Source organism: Brassica rapa, chromosome A09, assembly GCF_000309985.2.
Source record: "Brassica rapa cultivar Chiifu-401-42 chromosome A09, CAAS_Brap_v3.01, whole genome shotgun sequence".
Taxonomy (NCBI): Eukaryota; Viridiplantae; Streptophyta; class Magnoliopsida; order Brassicales; family Brassicaceae; genus Brassica; species Brassica rapa.
In genome coordinates this window covers 18,993,729-19,010,563 of record NC_024803.2, presented here as the reverse complement: position 1 = coordinate 19,010,563, position 16,835 = coordinate 18,993,729, and the positions used below count along the sequence as shown (strand labels likewise).

At 31.6% G+C, this 16,835-nt stretch overlaps 2 protein-coding genes across 2 annotated transcripts; one reads left to right on the top strand and one right to left on the bottom strand.

Annotated features, from left to right (window-relative positions):
- The first annotated feature begins 5,832 nt into the window (after positions 1-5,832).
- LOC103833926 lies at positions 5,833-6,517 on the top strand. Its single transcript, XM_009109974.3, has one exon. The coding sequence runs from the start codon at positions 5,874-5,876 to the stop codon at positions 6,300-6,302; it is 429 nt and encodes a 142-aa protein (XP_009108222.1). The 5' UTR covers positions 5,833-5,873; the 3' UTR covers positions 6,303-6,517.
- On the bottom strand, positions 6,488-8,342 carry LOC103833928 (plant UBX domain-containing protein 10). The gene is made up of 4 exons (XM_009109975.3): positions 7,516-8,342; positions 7,229-7,399; positions 6,953-7,156; positions 6,488-6,826 (listed from the first exon to the last, which is right to left on the bottom strand). Exons 1-4 carry the CDS (start codon positions 8,278-8,280, stop codon positions 6,599-6,601), a joined length of 1,368 nt encoding a protein of 455 aa, XP_009108223.1. The 5' UTR covers positions 8,281-8,342; the 3' UTR covers positions 6,488-6,598.
- Positions 8,343-16,835: the final 8,493 nt, after the last annotated feature.

Sequence of the window (16,835 nt, the reverse complement as noted above, 5' to 3'; positions counted from 1 at the left end):
CTTTACAACGAATGCGGGCGGTGGTGGCACGTGGATCGGTTTCTGAGGTCTTATCCAGTTCATAAGATATATAAAATGCCAGGTGTAAAATCATCTATATAATAACAAAATTAATCAGCGTTGAAAATATACTCCCTCCGTTTTTTAATATAAGCCGGTTTAAAGAAATTTTTATGTTTCAAATTATATGATGCTTTCGGTTTTCTATGTAAAATTTATTAACACTTAATGTTATATGACCAATGATAATATACCTTCTATTTTATTATTGGTTAATTTATGGTTAGATAAATAATTAATGATGTTTTTGTTTAGAAAATATAAAAAATTAACGATTTTCTTAATCTATGTGCACGATTCTAAAACGACTTATATTAAAAGAACGGAGGGAGTATATATTTAGATTTCAACTGTTTCGTTATTTATAGCATTTCCTTATATAAACCAAATTCTTATTTCTTGATTTTATCCAAAATATATATATATATATATATATATATATATATTTTTATAAATTTTATTCTATTTTTGGATGGGAAAATAAACATTTGGTAAAAGTGAGCGAGTCTAGTGCATTACATATCAAATAAGTAAAACAAAAATCTGGAATTATGCAATACCACATCTCTCTTAACCGAAATTAAAGGATGTAAATAGCTTCAAATCGATATTTTATCACATGGGATACATTCCACTTCTTAAATATACATATACATATACTTTCTCGTTTCCTATTATTATTGAGAGAAAAAAAACAGCTTTGTGATAAAAGAATCACAGTCAATTTATTTATATCGTTAAGGATGAAAAAAACATTTATATTTTCGTTTAATGTTCCGAGTATTCTCGTCATTCTTGTACTAGGTTTGTGTTTATGATTTTGTAATATATTACATTTGTTCCTAACAGAAACAAATTGGAATTTTTATTTCGGTTTTCTTCTTCGCTGCAGCATGTTACTTTAGTAATTAATAAACTCAGTTGTTATAGATATTTTGTTATAGTTCATTTTCACTGAAATTGCATAATATCGGATTTATTTCATATATAAAATGTCCATATTAGACCTATAAATTTGAACTACCGTAGTTTTGTAGTAGATCTATGGAACCGATTTCCAAAAGGCCTTTTATGTTATTTCTTCACCTATTTTCTTATTTATCAGTAAATATATGGTCATGTATTATGAATTCTTAATTGATTCAACAAACTCTTTTTCATCAATAATTCATTTTGTCCCGAGTAAATTAATATTTAAAGCTATAAATTTTTTGTGTAAGAAATAACAATGATCCATCATTTTACATGTAAATTAACATGATATGATATGTTTAGATTATCTTTATATCAGATTAGTTACAATTTTTGTATGTCTAAAAGTTAATCAGTGAATTTTAGAAATATATAATTATTACTTTGAATATTTTAATAATATGTAAAAAATTATCGAAAACACTTACTTTCACATACAAAGAATACTGTTATTTTATTACATAATCTGAGATTTATATATTTTATACATAACAGTAGCCGGGACAATGGGGAATATAAGGCAGGAGAGTGAAAAAGAAATACATTTGTGTATGGTAATTCTAAATAACCAAAAACCTGGAAAATGTGTGAAGGCAGATTGTTTATCTACGTGTAAGAAGCAGACGCAAGGGAAACATCGAATAATGACTAGTTGCATGGCAACCAAGTGCTTGTGCTTTGTCCGATGTCCATCGTCTTAATGTTATGTATATTGACAACAAAATTCTGATTATATATATACTCCTTACATTTTAAAAAGAATGTTATTTTAAGATTTTCTTTTTACAAAGATTGTCGTTTTACATTGTAATGCAGAATTTTATTTTAGCTCTACTGTTTTAATGTATTAGTTAGTGAAAAAACTACTTAGTGTATGAATAATATTAGATAAAGATAACTAAGTTTGTATTTATTTTAGAAATAAATCTAAACTCTTAGAGATATATGTTGTTAGATACAATAAAGTTGGAGGTGACTTAGAGACACTTCCAATGGGGGTTCTACCTATTGAAGTTCTAAAAGTTTATATGTGTATAAGTATATGTTGTATATATGTATGTAGATGTGGGGTTCATTATTTGTGGAGAACTCCACCTTTAAGGTTCTAAAAGCTTTGTTTTAAGAACTTTAAGAGTAGGGTTCTCCACGAAATAATGGACCCCACATCTACATATACATATACAATATATACTTATAAACATATGAATTTTTAGAACTTCAATGGGTAGAACCCCCCATTGGAGGTACTCTTACATCTTGTATAAATACTTGACGTTGTATGAATAAGAGCATGGCCAATGGTAGAGTTCTAGATAGAGTTCTAAGCCAATAAACCAATTAAGAAAAATAAAAATAGGAGAGAAATATAAAAAAAAGGTGTCAGGAGTTCTATGCACACACTCTTTAAGAACCGATTTGCAACTTTCCTTGGCACATGGTCACATGTTACTAGTCTTTTTTCAACAATTATTAAAAAAAATTTATATAATCAAAATATATTTAAATAATCATATTTTTATATTTAGATGTGCATTTTGAGTTCCTCCCCGTTAGAGGTGCTCTAAGAAGTTAACATGTTCTTATAATATTCACATGGTATGAAAGCTTCTAGATTAAAACCAAAAATCTAAAGTTTTAATTTGTATTGGTTTCGAGTGCAATGAGTGATACGTAAACAAGTTAAAGCAATACATCCAAGCAGTTGATTTCAAAAACATGTGATACAGTGGTGGTGTCACCTTACTCAGTTGTTTTCATTAGATAATCTCGGTGTGATGGTTACCTCCATTCAGTTAAAATGGAGACTTATAATGAATGGTCTCTGGAGATGTTGAATGCACTACGTGCAAAGAAGAAGATTAGTTTTATTGATGGGACGTTGCATAAACATGGAGAGGTGACATGAATTTAAAATCATGGTTAAGTGTGAATTCTATGATTGTAGGATGGATTTGCGTGTCCACTGAGCCCCGAGTTCAATCTATGGTGACGTTTATCACTGATGCTCACAAGCTGTGGGAGAACCTTAAACAACGGTTTGAAGTGGGTAACAAAGTAAGAGTGCATCAGCTTATGGAACAACTTGTAATGTGTCGTGAAAATGGACAGTCAGTCATTAACTATCATGAAAGTTAGGCAAAATAGTGAGAAGAGATGCAAACATACAAACCTTCACCACCTTGTACTTGTGCAGCAGCTCCAATTTATGAGAAAGGCAAGAAGATGAACGTGTACACCAGTTTATTATGGGACTTGATGAATCCAGATTTGGAAGTGGTGAGCTCCATAGAGTTACCTGATATCGGTAAGGTTTATGCTAAGGTGATTTGAGAAGAAGCAAGACTGAAATCAGCTTAAAACAGAGAGAAAACACAAGATATTGTTGGGCTTGTGACACAACGGGAAACATAAGATCACACCACAAATATTCTACGTCGTGTTGCATCAAGACAAAGAAGCATAACTGACTTTTCAACTGGAAACAAAGCAATATATTTTCGTTGTTCTCATTGTGGGAAGACTGTTCATGATAAAAATACAGGTTGGCAGCTTGTCGGATATCCCGAATGGACTGCTGAGATAGGAGGAAGTCATGGTGGGTGTGGCTTCAGTAGAGGAGGTGGTCATGGAAGCTTCGGAAGAGGCATAGGAAATACAACGAATGTAGCACATGCTATAGCTCCTCATGTTTTGACTGCCGATGATCTAAGTCATGAGCAGTTATAGGCTATCACTCAGATAATTCAAGAAAAACAAGGTGGATCATCTGAGAAGCTGTATGGTAAGATACTTGATGATGTAATTATTGACACAAAGGCATCTCACGATATGACTGACAATCTTTCATAGCTGGTGAATATAAAATAAACTTGGTGTGGTATTTGCAGATGGAAGTATTACGACGTCTTCTAGTATGGGAGTAATGGTGTTGTCTGAACGATTATCACTAAAATATGTGCTTTATGTGTCAGATTTAAATTTTTCCTTAATCTCGGTTTCAAAGCTTCTAAAGAACATAAATTGTTTTTCGTTGTTTACTGATGCTATTTGTGTGTTACATGACCGTTTCACGAAGCCTATGACTAGAGCCAGTGAGGAATGTGATTGGGTGTATTATTTTAAGGATGTTAAAGTCGCACGGGTCAAAAAAATGATGGGAATATCGATCAAGATTTGTGCCATCTTAGGCAAGGACATCCGGCCTTTTCTGTGCTTTCTTCTTCGCCTATGTATTTTGGTGTTTTAGGTAAAGCTAGCTCTAGTAAATGTGATGTGTGTTTTAGAGCTATTTCAGACAGTTTGAATAAAGCATAAGTTTTTGGTTGAATACAAGTTGATGTTTGGGTGCATATAGAGTACCTGCATCAAGTGGTGCAGTGTATTTTCTTACTATAGTGGACAATTTCTCTCCAGAACTATGGACCTATTTGCTTCTTGACAAATATGAGGTTCAGAAAATGATAAATTTTTTTTCTGATTATGCTGAAGACAGTTTAACAAATCAGTTAAAATTTTCTATATAATAAATGAACGATGAAACAACTTTCTCCTTTACGAAAGAACTTTCATAAAAAATGTGGTAAAACTAAACGAAGCTCAATGTTTTATGAAATCAATTTCGTAAAATAAAATCATACAAAACGATCTGTAGAGACAAAGAAATACGAGAATGACCCATAAAGCATCCTCTTTTTTTTTTTTTTATAATAGTAATTTTCTTTTCTAATTTTTTTTAAATCCTAAATCTTTTTGTAATAGAGTTTTGTGTCATATTTTTTATTGAGACGTGTCACGATCATGTTGAAGAAGCATGTGCTTCCAGCCCTTCTTAGATTATGAAATATTTCGGCCTTTTATCATACAAATTCTTCACTAGAGTAGTTATGGTCATGATTAGTATGTTTGTGTTGCTCAGTTTGAGTATAACCAACTACATTTTCCATTTTTTATTTTTGTAACCAGCCCAATTTTGTTTTGCTTCACCCCGATAGTGGTTCAGGGTCGGGCCTGGTTGCAATAATGGTGAACTACAATAAAAATTGTCGGTTTTGGAATACAATGAGATGAGTTGGACATGGAGAATCAGAAATAATAGAGAGCAGAAAAAATGAATCCTTCAATGGCTGTGAATATATTAGGTCGAAATAGAGAAATCCAAAAATCTTATTTTTCTCGCTAGGGTCGGGAATGGCTGTTATCAGAGGAAATGGCTCTGTATGGCATTATGTGAACTTTCGCAAAACTGTCTCCCTACCAGACGGAAAATTCTCTAGTAAGATGTGCATTATGTTGGATTGACTTTGGATCACTTCCAGATGAAAGTTAACTCATTTTTATATCTCTTGATCAAATTTCAGGCCAAACTTTTTGTGGGATTTCTTTCTTCCAGTGCCAAACGCATGATGCCACAATCATCTATACTGTTAAATGGAAGTTATGACTTTTTTTTATGTTTGATTATTTTTTCTTTATTTCCCAGCTACTCTCATAGGAGGTCAAAATGCAAGTTTCAAACATGTGATAAGTTTTAGAATACCAATAAGGTGAAATAGATTGAAGTTTTTGTAACAGTGCGAACTAAAGAGAAAATGAAAGAGAACTCACTTGTGTGACATGAGAACCCTTACCAAGTTCATCTCCAAGAGAATTTGTGCTTTCTCTTGTGTCATACAATTTTTTGTCAATTGCCAAAAGATATTCTTGAACTCAATGGAAAGTTATTCCAATTCTTAGATTGCAACACAAGGCAATGCCCTCATCTTTTATTCCCATAAAATATAAACTATATATGTATCTTGCTTCCATTCCCTTCTTCTGGTATTAGTTACCTAATAAAAACAATGAAGCTAAGCGAGGCAAGAGGCAAAGAAGAGAAGCAGGGGAGACAACATTTCCAGCACGATCTAAAAAACATGATCTCGTCTTTAACACACATGGGAGCAGAGAAGGGAGGACCGAGCCAATATGAAGAAAGGGAGGAGGATGAAGGCGTCAGAGTTATCACGCTCTCTGGATCCAACATAGGAGCCACCATGAAGACAGAGCTCGACAACAATCATGGAGAAAACAAACATGAGCTTGATTTCCTTACTACCTTCGTTAACAGCAACTTTCAAGCTGTGAACAACTCGCTAATGATGGGGGCCAAGTACGAGACTCATGATCCCGGCGTTCATCTTGACATCTCGGGCGATGTGGAGAAGCCTTTGATGAAGGCATCTGCGAGGGAGACAAAGGATAAGAAGGGGAAGACTCCTGCTCGAAGTTGAGCGTTGAGAAACTGAAAAAATACAGAATGGTATCTTCATGTATACAACTTCCGCTTCTTCAGTATTAATCCTCTTTTATCACTTGTCCATTTAAATAATCAGAGAGAAGTTGTGCTAAACCACTTTACTTTCTCTTCGAAGTTGTTGCGTAGTATTTAAGAAAATAAATATATCAATATGTAACATAACTTCTGAATGTATGTGTGTGTTATATATGTGAACTTGTCCATCGGATCATTGAAGCAAACAAACTAATTATTTAAAAAGAGAGGCCAAAGAAGAAAGAAACAGAAAGTTCAGTTGATCTCAATGAAGAGACTAGCCTGAGGATGCAAACCAGCATCTTTCAGTGACATTGACTCTTTGTCTCTTCCGTACACTGTTCTTGGGAAGTTTGTAATCAAGCTATACTCTTCTGTTTCCAGCACTCCAAGTGAATCAACGTAGTCGTACAATGTCTGTATCTTGGTGTTGCTTTCAAACCTCCTCCCTTTTCTTTCTCCATTCGGAAACCGTACCAAAACCTAGATGAACCATAGAACCTAATCTTTAAAGAGGCACATCCCTCAAAAAAGTTTTTAAGCGAAGTAGAATTGATGTCTTTGGCGTAGACTAAGTAATGAATTGGTAAAGAAAGAAGGAGAACTTACTTGTGTGACATCAGGACCTTTCTCAGGTTCGTCTCCAAGAGCAAGAGCTTTCTCTTGTCTCATTCTCACTCTAGCAGCTTCTCTCTCTGCAGCTTCACGCTCTGCTCTCTCCCGAGCTTCTTCCTCTTCTTTGCGTTTCCTCTCTGCTTCAGCAGCTTCTCTTTCTATACGCTCTTGATCTTCCTGTCTCTGTCGCTCCCTTGCCTAAGGAAAGAAACAACAAATTTAGACAAAAGACTTAATGATAATCTATCTTGGGGAGGGGGAAAAACATACTTGATCGGCTTCAAGAGCAGCCCTGTAAGCAGCATCCTGTTCCTCTCTCAGGCGCAAATTGGTTCTTCTTTCCTCTGCCTCAACCCTTGCGGTTACAAGAACAGATGAACTATCTTCTACAACTCTTTGCAGTATAGCAATCATTTCTTCTGGAGTTGTTGGTCCTTCCACCTGCCACAAGCAAACGGAACAAAGAACAAACTAAAACCAAGAACTACATCTCTTGCCACCACCTTAATATATTTAATATTACCAAACTCACTCATCCAAGTATTTATTTTGACTACCTGCTGGAGAAGAGCGATTCTGTGATTAGCAGCAGGCATAACGACAGCGCAAAAAGGAAACCTGGAAGCCTTGAAGCTATTACTCATCTTAAACCCTTCACTAGATCGTATACTACCTCCCCAAGCCACAAAGTTTTCATTCAAAAACGCAACAACCCCTTCGCTGCAAAGCGTCCTCTCGCAAAACGCAGGCGTATCAGGATGGTCGGGAGAGTGCAAGTAAACAAACAGGAGCTTAAACTGGCTCCTAGATAGCTGAAGCGCGTCCATGAAACCTTCGGATACAAAACCAGGCTTTAGAGGGTTTCTCCCATAGTCTCTATCGAACAAAGCAATGAACTCCATCGCTTCACCTGCCGCCGCCGACGACGACGACGACGACTCAGTCTCAGAGCCACCACGACCTGATCCAAACCCTAACATGGCAAGTGAATAACTCAAAGCTCCACCGGCAACCCAGAATCCGAACCCGATCGCACTAGAAGCTAACCCTAAGCTACCGGAGACGATCGAAACCGGTAAGGTGATGATCTTCCAGGCGATTCCCGGAGGTCTGAACGCTCTCCCGTCGTCAAATTCAGTGAAGGGTTCGCGATTGTGATCGCCATCGACGCGGGAAGACGATGATGATGATGATGATGTGAAGGAGGAGATAGCGAGTTCGAGGTCCCAGCCATGAGCTTGGAGGATCTCTGTGCATAAATCGGCATCTTCGAGACCTGTAATCGCCTGGAAGTAACCCAATTTGTCGGCGACGTCAACCATTATCGCAGCAAAGGAGATATCTAGAAAACTGTGCCGAATAATAGACGATCTCCTTGGTCAGTCTAGAAAACTGTGCCGAATAAATATATTAATTTATAAAGTTTATTAATTCATAGAGTCTTTAATGTAAATATATTTAACCAAATTCAAAATATGGTTTTGATAATAATATTAATAATAAAAGATAATATTTTATTTCAATAAACTATGTTATTAATAATAAAAGTGTAAACTCTCTTACTAATGTTAAAATATAATTTTTTATTAAATAAAATAACAATTGTTGATTTTTCATCAAAATAAAATATGACACAAATCGATAAAATATAATATTTAAAAATATTATATCATTATAAATGAAATAATACATATTTAACTACATAAAATCAAATCAAATATATTTACATAGGATATTCAAAAAATTAGTAACTAATTTTATAGATTTGTGTCATATTTTGAACCACCCTAACTCGGGACCGATCTAATTTATTAAGGGAAAATTGCCAAAAATAACTCAAAACTTGATTTTAAATACAAAAGTGTACCCAAAATTCAATCAAATGCAAAAGTAACCAAAAAGGCTAATGAAATTACAACAACATCCTCATTGAATATTTCTTTGTAAGTCTTCTCGTTCGGTAGGTCTTAAATATAATTTAAAATTTGGGCTTTTTGTAAAATTGACTCAAAACTCAAAGTCAACCACAAAACTAACTGATGCTTTTTTTGGACATTTACTTTCTTCTATTTACCCCACAAGTTCGTATTACTCACGAAAATGTCATTAAATTTTTTCATTTTTATTTTTTCAAAAATTGCATTTTTGCTCTCTCAACCTCATCATCTTCAAGTATTTACAAGATTGACATTACCATCAATACACCAACCACCATGAACAACCAATTTGAAGCTCTTAATGCACCTCAAATCGATTTACACTTCTTCTTGCTCAATTATTATGAACTAAAAGCAACATCTCTTTCACTTTCTCTCTTTATTCATCCAAAAAAACCCAAGATTTTGATTCTAAATTTTTTATGGTTCATAGAGCCATTGAAGCTTACTATATTTGGTGGGTCACTTTTGTTTGAGATTCTGGGTGCTTGGAGAAGACTCATGTGTGCTAAACATGTTATCTCACTGGTTGAAGCTATGAAATCAGTTTTTTTTTTCCAGATATGTTCGCCCAGAAGACTTCCGGGTAAGTCTTATGGATTTAGACGATTTACATGGAAGTCTTCTGGTCAATGCAAAGTTAGTTTTGCAATTGACTTTTAAATGTGTTTTTAGAGATGACTTACATGGAAGTCGTCCATCTTTTTTTGTTAAAAAAAAATTCGAGACGACTTACATGGACGACTTTCGTGTAAGTCGTCTAACGGACGACTTCTATGTAACTTGTCTAGAAAAAAATAAATTTTTATGTTTTATTTTTCAATTGCAAAACTAACCTGAGACGACTTACATGGAAGTTGTCTAAGTATAACAAAATATTGATTTTTTTAATTTTCTACTGAACGACTTATGTGTAAGTCGTCCAGAAAAAAGTCAAATTTCTTACTCAATCCGGTCAAATGCAAAACTAACCCGTTTACCCTAGACGACTTACATGAAAGTCATCTTGAATTTTTTTTTAACAAACAAAGATGGACGACTTTCATGTAAGTCATCTAGGTTAAAAATCAATTGCAAAACTAACCCAAATGGACGACTTCCTAGAAGTATATACCAGACGACCTCCGTGTCTGCGTCAATGTTTAATAAAAATTCATTTTCTCTAAAACTATAAAGACTTTTAAATATTTTTTGTTAATTCATGTATATTAGTCGATATTTGAGCTCCTGAATGAAATTCTTAACTTAATTGGTTTTAATTATGAGTTTACCGACATTCATGTGTATTAATGCTCCCAGAAGAATTCAGTCTTCTACGTTAGTTTTTAATAAATTTGTTAAGTAACTTTAAGATATGTTTATTTAATTTTCAAAAGTGTTTAGTAACTTCAAGAATATCAAGTAACATGGTTTAATGTGTCTTCTTAGATCATAAGATATACTTTTTAACTTTCAAGAAATTTGAAATTTCAATATTCACTAAAAATTTTGAGTTTCCTGCTTAAATTTTAATTTTCCACTTAAATTTTCCGCTTATATTTCAATTTCCCGCTTTAAATTTAAGTATTTCGAGAAGACTTCCCAGAAGACTTCTAAGACCATCCGCAATGGTGAGACTCATTGGAGTCCTTAGCACAAGGGCATTTCGGATTAATCTTGGATATTTTAGATTTAAAAAAAAAAGATGACCATTCACGGGCCGCCACGTAGTCAATGGGACCCGTGAACAGTGTAAGGATCAATCCTTATCAAAGGATTTTAAGGATTCTTTTTTGCACAAACTCTAAAAAAGTGGGCTCCACACCCTCTAAGGATTCTCTTAAGAGCTCCCATTGTGGATCCTCTAATGAAAGTGTTCTAACTTTGAACTTATGTAATGATTTATCTTTTGTGAATTTGACTAAGGTTTCTTGAGAATTCTTCTCCATTAGTTGTAACAAATTTGATTAATTTTTTGTGTTATTGTGTTTTTCTATTGAAGTTGTATCAATACCTTAAATTATGTCAAGTAATTTTGGCAAGATAATATTGTGGAATATGAACATATTTACCAATTTGTTTTATTAATATAGCTTCAAATTTACAAAAAAATTCACAACTAAAAGAGTACACATGCAAATCACAAAACAGACAATAACAAAACTATTAGAGATCATTCCTTTAAAAAGACAAGCTTAGACTCCACTTGATATGGAAGAAGACTCCGTCAGAAGACTTCCTGCAAGTCTTCTAACACATTATATTTTAGAAGACTTTAGAAGAATTATGGGAAGTCTTCTAAAATATAATGTGCTAGAGGACTTCCAGGAACCCTTCACTTTTTGGAAGTCTTTCTAGCGCATTATATTTTAGAAGACGTCCCATAAGTCTTCCAAAGTCTGCTCTATATCTGAAAACATGTATATCAAACCCAGATCTCCATATCTGAAAAACATGTGTATCAAACCCAGATCTGAAAAACCTACATATCAAAAAACGTTCAAATGACTTAAAAACAGAGAAAATGAGTGAAAGATCTACCTTTATAGAACACACAAAAATACATATCTAAAATTAATAAATCTACCCTTAAATGAGTAGAAGATGGGAACTATGTGATGAAAAACCTGTAAAACAAGATAAACTAGTGAGAAAGAGATGAGACAAAAACAATAAATTGATACATATTTTAGTGTTTATAAGTTCAAAGAGCTTAGAGAGAGGTTGAAGAGTTCTAGAATGAGGAACATAACATTTTTGTTGCAGCCATTTAAGAGGAGGAGAGAGAATGTGCAAATTTTTCTTTATATATGGAGACAAAATTTCCAATAAAGTTAAATATTTTCGATTCAGAAGACTTTCAAGTAAGTCTTCTAATAGAAGAAATTCCTAGACGACTTACTTGTAAGTCGCTCAGAAAACTTCAATATTTTTAGCGGGAAACTAAAATATTTTTAGCGAGAGTTAGAAGACTTTCAGAAAAGTCTTCTAATCTCCAGACGATTTACCTATTAGTTGTTTAGACCTTAAACATAACCCCTAAACTAAATTAACTAACTAAACACTTCATAAAATCAAATTAAACTTAAAAAATGTTTACTATACACAGAAGTAAACACATATAGGTAAAATTTTAATTTTTCAAAAAAAAAAACATTTAAGTTTTCCAAAATCTAACCCTAAGAATACATACAATACTACAACATATGTTGTCAAACCCTAAGCCAAAAATATCATGATTAACTACTTTCACTCATATATGTTGAAAACTATTAAATTTTATTATATCTTAATTTATATCAATTAAAACTGTTTATAAATACATGATTTTAAATTCTCACTTGTCAAAATATTTTTAAAAACTTTAAAAATTATTTTTAAATCAACTATACCAGATTACTTACATGGATGTCGTCTAGACGATGTACAATATCTTAGAAGACACATAAGACTTTCCGGAGCTACATTCGTAAAAATGAGTTTTGTTTTTTTGTTTGGTCACAAGGGGATGGCTGTAATTTCACAAGGCTTTTGGGTTACTTTTGCATTTGATTCAAGTTTAGGTATACTTTTGCAATCAAAGTCATGTTTTGAGTCATATTTGGCAAATTCCCCATAAAAGTTTTATAAAAAATATTTTGATGGAGGAAAAATTGAAAACATGTAATAGTAAATATTTCTAAATGATGTAAATTTAGTTTTACTACAATTGAATTATTTTCAACATAGATGAATGAATGTAGGTTGAGTCATGATAGTCTTTGGTTTAGGGTTTGGTATCATATGTTGTAGTAGAGTTGGTATTTTAAAGGCTAGATTTCAAAATCTTATCTTTTTTTTAATATATAATTTAACATTTATATGTTTAGTGACTATCTAATAACTGGACTTAAACACTTTCTGAATATATTTTAAGTTAAGGAAGTATTTTTTGCTTATTTATATGATTATAGGGTCTGAAAGACTTACAGAAGAATTTCCAAGAAGCCTTCTGTCATATTACGCCTAAAATTTAGTAGAATTTAGAGTTTCCGCCTAATATTTAGAATAATTTAGGTTTTAAGCCCAAATCAAAGTCTTCTAGAAGTCTTCTAGTGGAAGTCTTCTAGTGGAAGTCTTCTAGTAGAAGTCTTCCAGAAGTCTTACAGGGGAAGTTTTCTCATGTATTATATCTTAAAAGAAATTAATAAATTTTATAAAAAAAATTTGAAAGGGAAAAAATCGAAATCATGTATTAATAAACATTTCCAAATGATGATAATTTAATTTTACTAAAATTTAATTATTTTTAACATAGATGATTGAATGTATATTGAGTTATGATAGCCTTTGGTTTAGGGTTTGATAACATATGTTATAGTATTTTTGGTATTTTTATGGTTTGATTTTGAACTTATATTTTTAATTTTTTTTCAGTTCGAAATATATGTGTTTTAGTGACTATCTAATAGCTTTATTTAAACACTTTCTAAGTTTCTTTTAAGTTTAAGGAAGTGTTTTTTGCTTAGTTATTTGATTATAGGGTTTGGAAGACTCCTAGAAGACTTTAGTGTAGGGTTTATTAACATATATTATAGTATTGTTTGTATTTGGTTAGATTTTGGAATCTTAACTTAAAAAAGTTAACCTACATGAGTTTTGTTTTGTGTATATTAAACACTTTATAAGTTTATTTTAAGTTTAATGAATTATTTTTAGCTATTTAGTTAGTTATTTGATTAGTTTAAGGTTTAGAAGATTTTCAAAATATTTTCCAAAAAGTCTTCTGACATATTTCCGCCTAAATTTTAGTATAATTTTGGTTTCCCGCCTAAATTTAGTAGAATTTTGGTTTCCCGCCTAAAGCGAAGTCTTCCAAAAGTCTTCTCATGTATTAGATCTTAAAGTAATTTACAATATTTATAAAATATATTTTGATAAGGAAAAAAATCCAAATCATGTAAATATAAACGTTTCTAAATGGTGTAAATTTAATTTTATTAAAATTGAATTATTTTTAACATAGATGAGTGAATGTTGATTGAATCATAATAGTCCTTGGTTTAGGGTTTGATAACATATGTTTTAGTATTGTAAGTATTTTTAGGATTAGGTTTTGAAATCTTAACTTAAAAAAAAAACAATTGACATATATGTGTTTAGTTTTGTGTATATTAAGCACTTTAAAAATTGATTTTAAGTTTCATTAAGTGATTGTTCATGAAGTTTCACAGTGTATTTTTTTTCCTATTTAGTTACTTATTTGATGTTATGGTCTAGAAGACTTCTCATTCCTTGGGAGAAGTCTTCTCTTAGAAGAGTTCATGAAAAGTATTTTGTATCAAAAATATTTAACCTAATTCGAATTTTTGTCTCTATATATAAAGAAAATTTACACATTCTCTTTCTTCATCTCAAATGACTGCAACAAAAATATCTAACCTCTCTCTAATCTCTTTAACCATCAAAACATCAAACTTTAAATCAATTTCTCATTTTTTCTTATGTCTTCTCACTAATTTTTTTTTTTGCAGGTTTTTCATTACATAGTTCTCATCTTTCACTCATTCAAAGATATATCTATAAATTTTGGATATGTATTTTTATGTGTTTTATATATTAAATTCTAAAAAGCTATAGATTCAACCTAACGTGACTGTTTTTGTTTATTATATAAGCATAAAAATCATATTTTTGAAAAAAAATTCTGTTTTGAAGCCATTTGAATGTTTTTAAATTTGTAGTTTTTTTCAGATGTGAGACAGACTTTGAAAGACTTTTCAGAATAGCCTCGAAAGACTTTTCGGAAGACTTCTTCAGGAAGTCTTTCAACGTCTTTTTCCTAAAGTGGTAAAATTTTTGGATATGTATTTTGTGTGTTTTATATATTAGATTTTTAAAATTTATAGATTCAACCTATTGTGACTGTTTTGTTTATTATTTTAGCATAAAAAAATTTTGAAGTTTTTTACGGTATTGAAGTCATTTGAATGCTTTTGAATATGCAGTTTTTTTTCCAGATCTGAGCGAGACTTTGGAAGATTTTTCAGAAGACTCCTGGAAGACTCTCAGAAGACTTCCCAAGAAGTTTTCTTCTAATGTATTTTATTCTAGAAGACCTTCCACAAAATCTTCTAGAAGTCTTCCGAAGTCTTCTGCCGAAAGTGGTACAAAGGGATGATGTCAAGTGGAGTCCAAGCTTATCTATGTTAAAAAAGGATATCTAGCTCCATGTGTAATAGTTTTGTTAATTTATGGTATTTTTTATGATTTGTATGTGTACTATTTTAGTTGTGAATTATTTTGTAAACTTGAACAGGTGTTAATCAAAAGAATTTGGTCAATATGTTCATCTTTTTTCAAAAGTACTTGACATTATTAAAGTTATTGATACAACGTACCAAGATTTTTTTTAACTATTCTACCCGGTCATAACAATACACAACAACACAAAAACTTAGTCAAATTTACTAAAACTAAGAGAAAATAATTCTCAAGAAAACTTAGTCAAATTCACAAAAAATGAAAAATTGAATTTTAAGTGAAAATTGAAAATTTAAATTTCATGGAAGTTAAAAATTATATCTTATGATCTAAAAAGACACATTAAACCACATAACTTGATATACTTGAAGTTACTTAAAACTTTTGAAAGTTAAAAAACATACATTGAAGTTACTTAACATTCTTGAAAATCTAACGTATAAAACTTCTTAAGATTTGTTAGCTCGTGTTAATGTAGGAGCTACTTAAGAAGTTTTCTTGGATTAGCTAGAAACATTCGTAAACATGAATATTTGAAATCACATAATTATCACAAATAAGTTATGAATTTCATCCAGGAACCCCAATATTAACTAATATACATAAATTAATAAAAAATATTAAAATTTTATTTCAATTATAGAGAAAATAAAAGTTCATTAAACGCTGACGTAGAATACTTTATGAAAGTCTTCCTGAAGAAGACTTCTTAGAAATTCTTTCATTTAGGTCATTTTTGCAATTGCAAATTTACAAAGGAAGACTTCTAGAGAAGTCTACTCTACAACAGACATCTTGAAAAGTCTTCCTTTGTAAATATTAGCTTACTTTTCAAAATTGGATATCAAGAACTTATCAAAAGTCTTACAGATTAGTTTTACAATTGACCAAAGTTCTACAGATATTCGACTTTTTCTTAAAAGACTTCTCTTGAAGTCTTCTTGGAGAAGTCTTCTCACGTTCACATGAAGTCTTCTCACTGTCGTAAGAAGTCGGTGTAGATCAATTTTGCAATTGACTTTATTTGAATTTTTCAGAAAAGACTTCTTTAAAAATCTTCCGTCATAAGTTTTCTCTCGTAACCAAAAGTTTAGGTTTGACCAAAAATCCGGAATAAAATTTGAGAACACTTTTTAAGAAGTCTTCTCATTAATTTTTAAGTTTTTACTATTAATTATAAATGCATAACTAACATACGAAGATTTCTTACGATAGTGAGAAGACTTCATTTAATAGTAGAGAAGACTTTCGTAGAAGTGTTCTATAAAAAGTCAAAATTTTGACAAATTTTGGTCAATTGCAAAACTAATTTATTTTTTCTTGACAAATAAAAGCTAGATAGAGAAGTCTTCTCTAAAAAAACTCACAAAAAGTAAACTGAAAAACTAACCTATGTATTGACTTCTAGAGAAGTTTTCTTCGCAAAACAGATACGAAAAAAAAATTCAAATATCATTTTTAGATTTGGTGAAATTCATGTTTAGCTTTTACAAGCACACATAACTTCTTAATAGAAGTTACTCACTCGTTCTTGACCATGAATCACGAACTTGAGTAACTCTAATAAGCTTATAGTTTTTGAATAAAAAAAGTTGAGATTTTTGGATGAAATAAGTGATAAAGTGAAAGGGAAATGGTTTATGTGTGTAAAAAATGAGTATATGAAGATGTATATGTATATGTTGATTTAAGGTGCGTTTAGATTTTGGAATTGGTTG